We start from the raw sequence: 8355 nt of genomic DNA, 5'->3' as shown, positions 1-8355 counted from the left end.
TTTCAATATGAAAGGAGAAACGATACTGAAACTTTTGTTTAGAACAATATTCACAGGCTTAATTCTCAAATAGATACTCGTTGTGGCACAGATTTTCACCCTCAGCACCTCAACTTCACGAATTTTTTATCTAACACCTGACTCTGTAAAAGTCTGCTGTTTTAAACGCCACTGATCATGGACTGAGCTTATGTGGCAATTATATGGGTGAGTTTGACAAAGTGCATGGCATACACGACTTAAGATAGTGTGGAAGTGAACCATTCATTGTTCCTTTCCCCTTCTCAAGTGCAGGTCCATGGTTTAAACCACAGGCTGCAGTGATTTAGTCGTGAAGAGGATAAGAAACCTTGAGAGGGTGAAAGCTAATCGTGAAAATTGAGGTCCAAATATGGAAATCGGCTCAAGGGGGTCCGGTTGTTGTTTATTCGTTATGAAGGAGAGAGCAGATATTTTTTCGATGGGTAGTGCAACCGCAACCTTTCTCAATCTAGTTGTATGAAGCGTAACGCATGTATTTCTTAAGCTAGTTGTATGAACGAAGAATAAAAAGCCAATAAATGACTCAGATTTACCAGCCTGATACAGGGGTGAAGATGGATTTGCTACAGTATTGTGCTAGCGTTTCTTTTGCAGTTTCGCTTTCTTGAGACCAAGTAACTTAGCTGCTATTTCATCTTAATCTGAGAGCGCTATTCAAAGATTATATTTTTCAGGCTCTTGAACTGGAAAGGAATTTGACCAAAGAATGTTTCTCATGAGGTTATCTTTGGGAAATGACGTGTTATCTAGATTAGTGCAATGCGCAAGGTTAGAGGCTCAAAACACTTGCTTTTTACAAATTAAGGTGTCTAGTTGAGGATCCATGGAGTTGGGGTACATGCCTTTATTTGCCTACTACACAGATTCAAAGAAAGTTTGGAAAAATAAATCAAAGAATCTTAGGAAAGTGAAAAAGGAAATACAATTTACAAAGAGAAGAAAATGAAGATACACCATCAGCAAGTAAAAATGCGTCCGTTCCCTCCATCCCGTATTTACCCTCCTCCTTCAATCCCTGTTGCGGACTTCCAGACCATAACAGTACCACTGACTTGCAGCCGATCTCTTGCCCGAATAATACCTCTCTGTCTCCAACGCCAGCCACCGTCAACCTGCTTCTTTTTCCAGTATACCCTTTGGTGACACCACCTACCTCAATCCAGGAGTGCCAATTCATTTCTTTTTTAGCTTTTTTGAACTGTCATAAATGCTAAATCAGCCCTACCTATAATGTTATTTAACTTGTTTTGCGAAAAAACATGCGCAGTTGCCACAAAATTGGAGACTGAATGTGCAGCTGGATTCACAGGTACGAAAGTAGGAGTTTGCATCATGAAAACCCAAAGTACAAGAAACCTTGACATTATTACCGTGAGTACAGTTAGCTAAACAGGTAAAGGTCAATATAATAAAGAGCTGAAATTCATAGTTCATGAGAATGTGATGTCAGGAATATGAGCTATTTTCTAATCTCACATATCCATTTATCTGTCGTATATGGCCAATTTACAGCAGACCTACTTTTTTCTACTCTTCTTTGTCATTGAATCATTGAACCTAATTTTGCCACTTAAAATTGGAGCTGTCATAGTGTATATTAGCCAGTAAAGAATCAGAGAGCAAAACAAATGCAGCAAGACAAGGAATACACATACATTATTCAGATGATAAGGAACTGTATGTCAAAAGAAACTCAATTATGAGTTATGACTTACACCAAACATAACTGCCACAGCAACTAAGAGACCTATTCTGAAACTGATAAAACCTAGGTGCATCAGAAATACATATAAAGCAGCTTCTGTAAAGTTAACAAAGTGCAGGAGTGTCTTACGAGGAAGAATCCAACTTAGATTCATCAGTCGCCCATGTTTTTCCTAGAGTTGTCATCACAACGCCTGACATGCTAACAAAGACTCCATGTATACTGATGGGGTTAAACTTAGGAAAGTAGCATAACAATAATCTCTTTTTCACATCATTTATGAAAATAATACAATTCCCACTTAAAGAATTTAAAGTTCTTTTGGAAAACTATAAGCATAGTACAACGAGGGGCTGGTTCACAAACTTAATACTAAGAGAAATACTCATTTATCTTGCAGGGAGATGACAGTTTCAAAAGCACCAGCCAGTGCTCTTACTTTGTTCTTCCTTTGCTCCCTAAGTTTGCTTGCAGTCTCTTCGATCACGTTATTCGAAACCACTGACTCGTTATTCTTGCCTTGCACCACTTGATGTTGAGGTTTTGATGATGCCACTGTTGTATTTTTCTCTGGCACGGCATCAGTTTCTTCAACTTGCTTGGGATTGAGACATAGTTTTTGTTGTTGTACTGCTTCTGTTTCTTCTATTATGGCAGCTTCCTCTTTCAACTCTTGATTCTCCTCGGATGATACATTTATAACAACTTCTTCTTTTTCCTTCTCTGAATAAGTTTCATTAGGCTCATCGCTGATTTCTTCTGGTTCTTCAACCTGTGGATTTTCTTCTGGTTCTTCAATTTTGATTTCTTGATTTTCCTCAACTATGGATGACGATTCAGCTGCATCCTTGATTTCCTCCAATTCCGCATTGTTTACATTTTCATTAATCTCTTCATGATCATCCACGCCCGAATCATTATCCCCTGCATCAGAATTAGCAGTCATTTCGCCATCACTTACATTCATTTCCTTTTCGGTTTCATGGATCGTTAATTCTTGATGATCTTCTTCCGTCTCTGACTGTTCGACCTGTGAATTTGTTACTACTGATGCTTTTGTAGTTGAACCATTAGTGCTGTCATGCTTCCTGATGGTTGTGGTCGTCTTTCTTTTGGTCACTGGCTTAGAGTTTAGGCCAGCGCCACGTTGTTTCCCAATGGCATCCTTACTAGTTTTTGAGAATTTATCCAAAAGGGGTTTCTGGGAAGTAGAAGTCTTGGCTGATAAAGATGACGATGAACGAGGAATTCTCTCCCTAGGATTAGGGGAAATTCGAGTTTTTGGTGAGGAAGAAGGCAGGGGAGGCTTATTATCGAATGATCTTCTTCGAGTTAGAAGAGAAGATTTAGTATTATTATTTTGAATGTTGTGAAGGTCACTTGAGGATGCAGACTTCTTAGATTGAGTAATTGTTGGTTTGAGGTAACTAGGAATGTTGTTGTTTAAGGTAGTTGTTGGATCAGCTTGTTTTCGGACCGGAGAGGTTGTCTTTGATGTGTTGGTGGTGCTTCTCTTTGGAGATGGAGATGTCCCTCTCTTCTCCTTTCCAGGAGGAGCAGTGTCCCTTGTCCTTGTTGCCATTGTTTTTGCTTTTGGAAAGATTTTACACCTGTAGTTTGAGAAGTTTAACAAATAGTAAAGAATTTTTTTGTTCAAACAGGCTTGTTGAATGATAAGGAAAAAATTAGAAGCCAAAGTTAATTTGTTGCAGAGATCCTATAAGAGTGGAAAGGGTGTCATTGGCCAATTCTACAAACAGAGTAGAATGGAAATGCGTCATGTTTAAGAATGATGCCAGACCAAAGGCGAAATTGGCTCCAACTACAACTCTTAACCACTGATAGAATAACCAGACATGGCTTAAAAGTTGAATCTAAATGTGTATTGTGTCAGACCTGTGATAAAACAGTTGATCATTTATTCAGACAATGTGAATTTGCACAAAGAGTTGATGATGTGCAAGATCAGACTGATCAGTCACATTCACAATATCATTTCTAGAGCTAAAGGCAAGTAACAAGCTGCACAGGTTTTATATGCTGAATTTGTACCAGTAGCAAGGGAGATTGCAATAGTTTGTAGTGTTAGAGCTTCCCCTAGAATTCAGAATGTTGTTCATAGACTTGAATTCTAGGTTAAAATAATTTAGTACTAATTTTCTTTTGTTTGAGATAACAGGCTGTGTGTAGCCTTGTTATGGATCATGTAAATATATACTTGGTGATTAATACAAAAAAATTTAGTTACCAAAAAAAAAAAAACATATCAGAAGTGCTTGTGGTCTTAAATATATTATTATGGTTATAACTGTATGTCATTAGGGTAAATTAAGAAGTCAAAAGTTAAAAGCATATAAAAATAGTAATATACGGTATCACAAATTAAACTACATCAATAGGGTAAACACAAAAAAATTAAATGGTGTGTCCCTTGTGTGAGTGGTCTTAGATGAATGTCCTCGTAACTGATTGTATTTAATAAATGAATTTTCTCTCTTTTCCTTTGTATGCCAAGCAACATATTTGCCCTTTCAGCTCCTTCTTCATCGTCTTTCTTCTTCACCAACAATCACATAATTCTTCAACTTTAGAAGATTAAAATTCTTATTTTAGGATGAAAAATAAAAGTTAATGAAAAATTATTTCTAAAGTCGTTTGAATATTGATAATTTGTGCTTAAATTTTTAGTTCAAATACTGATTTAATGATTTACTTTACAAATCTCAAAACTCTACCTTGGTCCTTAGAAAGTATTAAAGAAAATAAAGTGGGTCTTCTTGATTCTTTTTTACTAGATTAACAATTGGGGATCGTTTGTGTTGGTATTTAGATGCTTTGTTTTAAATTTGAGATCACTTTGAGAAAATTTAGGGTAGTTTGATTGAAATTGAAATTGCAAATTCTGGAAATATTTTGTTGAACACTACAAAAAATTATGTCAATCAAGCAAACTTTGATGAACAATTTAACAGATAAGACAAAGTCACACCAATCTGGTAGAGTTTGGTAAATAATTGAACAAGCACAAAATTATATCAACCCAATAGAATTTGATGAATAATTTAACAGATAGGTCGATTGCAGATCACACAAAGTTATGCCAATCAAGTAGAATTTGGTGAATAATTGAACCAACAAAAAAGAGTTTGTGAACGATAACAATAGAAGTAGGATAAATATAGCATAAATTTTACCAATCCGGAGAAATCTCTAAAGAACAATAAGTGTGTGCGCGGTTCCGGAGGTTATTCTTTAAATACATTAAAAAATGGGAATAATATTTAAAGACCAAACCTTTATGGGACCGTTCCTGTCAATCACCCGTAAAGCACAATTACACTATCATGATATATTGAGTATGGCCCTTCTTACGATCCAAGCAAGAAATAAACTAGGGCGAAGTGCACCGGTAGACACTTTAAGTATGGTGTTTAAAATATATCTACAATTTATAATGTATTTAAAGATTAGCAAATTCACCCAACCTTCAAGACTAATTATTCTGAATTTTTTGAGCAGTTAATTTGGAATTCAGGACATAAAAATCGAATTTCTGGACAAAACTTTCGAACTTTAGGACACAATGTCCTGAAGTTTGAACTTTGAAGCTTAAACTCTAGGATGTTGTATCCTAAAGTTTGAACGAATCGGCTAATCCTTAAATATATTATAAATTATGGATATATTTTAAACGGTGTGCTTAAAAGTGGCTACATGGTGTCATTTTCACAATAAAGTACTCCCTCCGATTCACAATAAGTGACCAGTTTCCTTTTTACACGTCCATTAAGAAAATGCTAAATCCTATACAAAAATACCTAGTATGAGTAAACTACCCTTATTAAATATTGGTCACATAGTTATAGTGAGGAGTGAGAAAACTTTTAAGGGATATGCACATAAGGGTAAAAGAGTAAAAATAAATTAAATTTTTTCTTGATTACACAACTGGACACTTATTTTGAAACAAAATGAAAAAGTAAATTGGTCACTTATTATGAACCGGAGGGAGTATCACGTTTCAACTTATAAGTGCATTCTAAACTTATCAAATTTCTTTCATTACATTTTAATCTCAATAAAGCACCAATTATGTATTAGAGAATAACAACTTTTCTTAAGGTAGAGATTGTATACATTGCTGCCTAAATTAATGAATTGAACTTTAATTATGTGCAAATAAATAGGTGAGAAAGTAGAGTAAAGAGAAGGGGTCGAATGGTTTTATGATCATTATAAACTTATATTTTTAGTAAAGAGAAACGCGCTACATTAATGATTAGGAAAATTAGCAAAATGTATATGGCCCTACATTCGTTTTAAGAAACAAAGCTGAATAGGTATTCTTTAGTTTAATGGCCAGTGGTTTTCTTCCAATATTTGCCAACTATTGCGTATCTCCTAAACAACTCAAGCAATGACACTAAGAATAGGAGAGATAAATTGGAAACAAAGCCAAGCCAATTTCTAACTTAATGTTGAAATTGATGATAATAAAAGTTAAATTAATAAAAATAAATAATGATATTAATAAAATATAGAGTTCCATCTATCACGGATTAGGAGCTAATACTTCCAATATCTCTTGAATGGGAATAAAACCCCTTATGACCAAAACATTAGTTCTTCCTGCTATTTAAATTTGAAACCCTAAAGAAAACATCTCATAATCCATAATATTAATAAAGGTTCTTTCTTACCCTTTGAAACTTCCGATTATTTCAGTTTGCTTGTTGACTCTAAGGCGTTCCCTACTCATAGGAAAAAAAAAACCTCCTTATCAAATTAAATTCCTTGTCATTCTTTTTTATTTTTATTTTTTTTCCAGTTCATAAGGTCACTCGTGAGAAGAAACTTTGTACGTATCTTCTTTAGTTCGAACCAAATTTACAAAAGAGCACAATTACTTCTCTGACCAATTTTTCCGACAATGTGCACATTACAAATATGGATATTAATTTCTATACGCTGGAAATACACTTTAAATCAAATATCAATAATTTATGACGAAAATATTTTTAAGAATCTCAGCTACATTCCTATAAAGTGGAAAACAACATCCTTTTTATGCAGTTTGACCTTAAAAAAGACACCTCCAAATTCTGACGCCTTCTCTTCCTCCCCCCCCCCCCCCCCTTTCTTTTTCTTTCCTTGTTTGTTTTGTTTTTGTTTTTGGTTGTTCTTTTTTACTTTTGATATTCCTTTTTCTTATCCTAATTAAACCATTTTCTTTTTATTCATCTACTGCTACTGATGAAGTGAGTAATTAATTTTCTGAAAATGCTGTTTCCAAAATGGTGGTCAGCAGAGGCGAATCCAGGATTTAAAATTTGTGGGTTCGTGTCGCAATCTCAAATTAATATACCATAATAAATGGGTTCACAGTTAGATATTTAGTAATTTTTTTAATAAAAATACAGGGTCTACCCAAAAATTATTGGATTCCCGGGAACCCATATACTATGCTCTAGATATGTCCCTGGTGGTTAGCCATCCCCTCCACTATCCACCCCGTAAAAGAAAAATATAAAGATATAATATCATTTTATAAAAATCTTATAGGTTATAACTTTCAAGAAAAGTTTTAAAGAATGTAAAAGATGATATAACTTAGGATTCATGTCTAAAGCAATATGATAAATCTCTTGAAACAAAATGCATAAATTCTATTGAAAAAAAGAGTAGAGCTAGAGAATAAATGAGAAACTGAAAGATATATAGAGGAAAACGCACCTTTTTTAATGAAAGGAGATTATGGAAGTCCTTCATCATTAGAGATAGTTGATTGTTAGGGAAGAAAACAAATGAGGTATTTGGGAGCAAAGGAGCTTAAAAGAAGGAAGAAAAGGACAGAAAAATATTGATTTATTTGAAAAAAAGTTTCAGATTTTTGGAATTTTGGTTGTTATATTCCGTGCGTAAAATATGGACATCCCAAGGTTGTGGAAAACACATAAAAAACACAAAGATGTGATTATCATTCCTGTTAAGAGACAAAAATATTTAGTACGTAATTGTTTTAGTTTGACCATTTCAAAAAGAAGCCTCTCATGCTACTTATATGGTTTGACAGAATTTGGTGTTTAGTGCAATTAATTATTGGATGTATATGATGTGGAAAAAGAGCTAAAAATGGGCTTAAGGGACACTGCAAGTAATTAATGGATGAAAATGTTGAGCGGTGCTCCCAGCTTGGATGCAGTGGTCAGCTCAACAGAGTTGGAACTAAAAAGAAACCAAGACCATTTAGTAAGGATTTCATCTAGGACTTGTTCTAAAGTAAGAAAGGCCAGCACCCGAAGAATCTCGCATATATAAAATCTAGAAGTAGGCTGCTCATCCAGCACTAACCTCGTAAAATAATTTGTGACATACTCCAGTGCCTTAATTTCTTCAAAATTAATCATATTGAGTGTGGCGCCTGTCACTTGTACGGAACTAGGTATTAACCAATTAATGTACCGGCAAGCCTAGCTTGCAGCGATATAACATGGATAGAGTTGCTAAGGTATTTCCCAGATGAATCTAACGTGATTTTTATGTAAGAGATTTGGTTACTGCTTCACTTTATATATAGGTATTATTGGCACTTGAGAGAATCGAACAAG

At 34.6% G+C, this 8355-nt stretch overlaps 1 protein-coding gene across 1 annotated transcript; it reads right to left on the bottom strand.

Annotated features, from left to right (window-relative positions):
• Positions 1 to 1993: 1993 nt before the first annotated feature.
• LOC109210984 (microtubule-associated protein futsch-like) lies at positions 1994 to 7598 on the bottom strand. The gene is made up of 2 exons (XM_019374466.1): positions 7481 to 7598; positions 1994 to 3357 (listed from the first exon to the last, which is right to left on the bottom strand). Exon 2 carries the CDS (start codon positions 3327 to 3329, stop codon positions 2133 to 2135), a length of 1197 nt encoding a protein of 398 aa, XP_019230011.1. The 5' UTR covers positions 3330 to 3357; positions 7481 to 7598; the 3' UTR covers positions 1994 to 2132.
• Positions 7599 to 8355: the final 757 nt, after the last annotated feature.

This window comes from Nicotiana attenuata, unplaced genomic scaffold (genome assembly GCF_001879085.1).
Source record: "Nicotiana attenuata strain UT unplaced genomic scaffold, NIATTr2, whole genome shotgun sequence".
In the NCBI taxonomy this organism is placed as follows: Eukaryota; Viridiplantae; Streptophyta; class Magnoliopsida; order Solanales; family Solanaceae; genus Nicotiana; species Nicotiana attenuata.
The sequence above is the reverse complement of the archived record's forward strand: the minus strand, read 5'-3'. Positions and strand labels throughout refer to the sequence as shown.

Bases quoted from the DNA above. Each gene is read 5' to 3' on its own strand.
- LOC109210984 (XM_019374466.1), bottom strand. From the start codon at position 3,329: ATGGCAACAAGGACAAGGGACACTGCTCCTCCTGGAAAGGAGAAGAGA.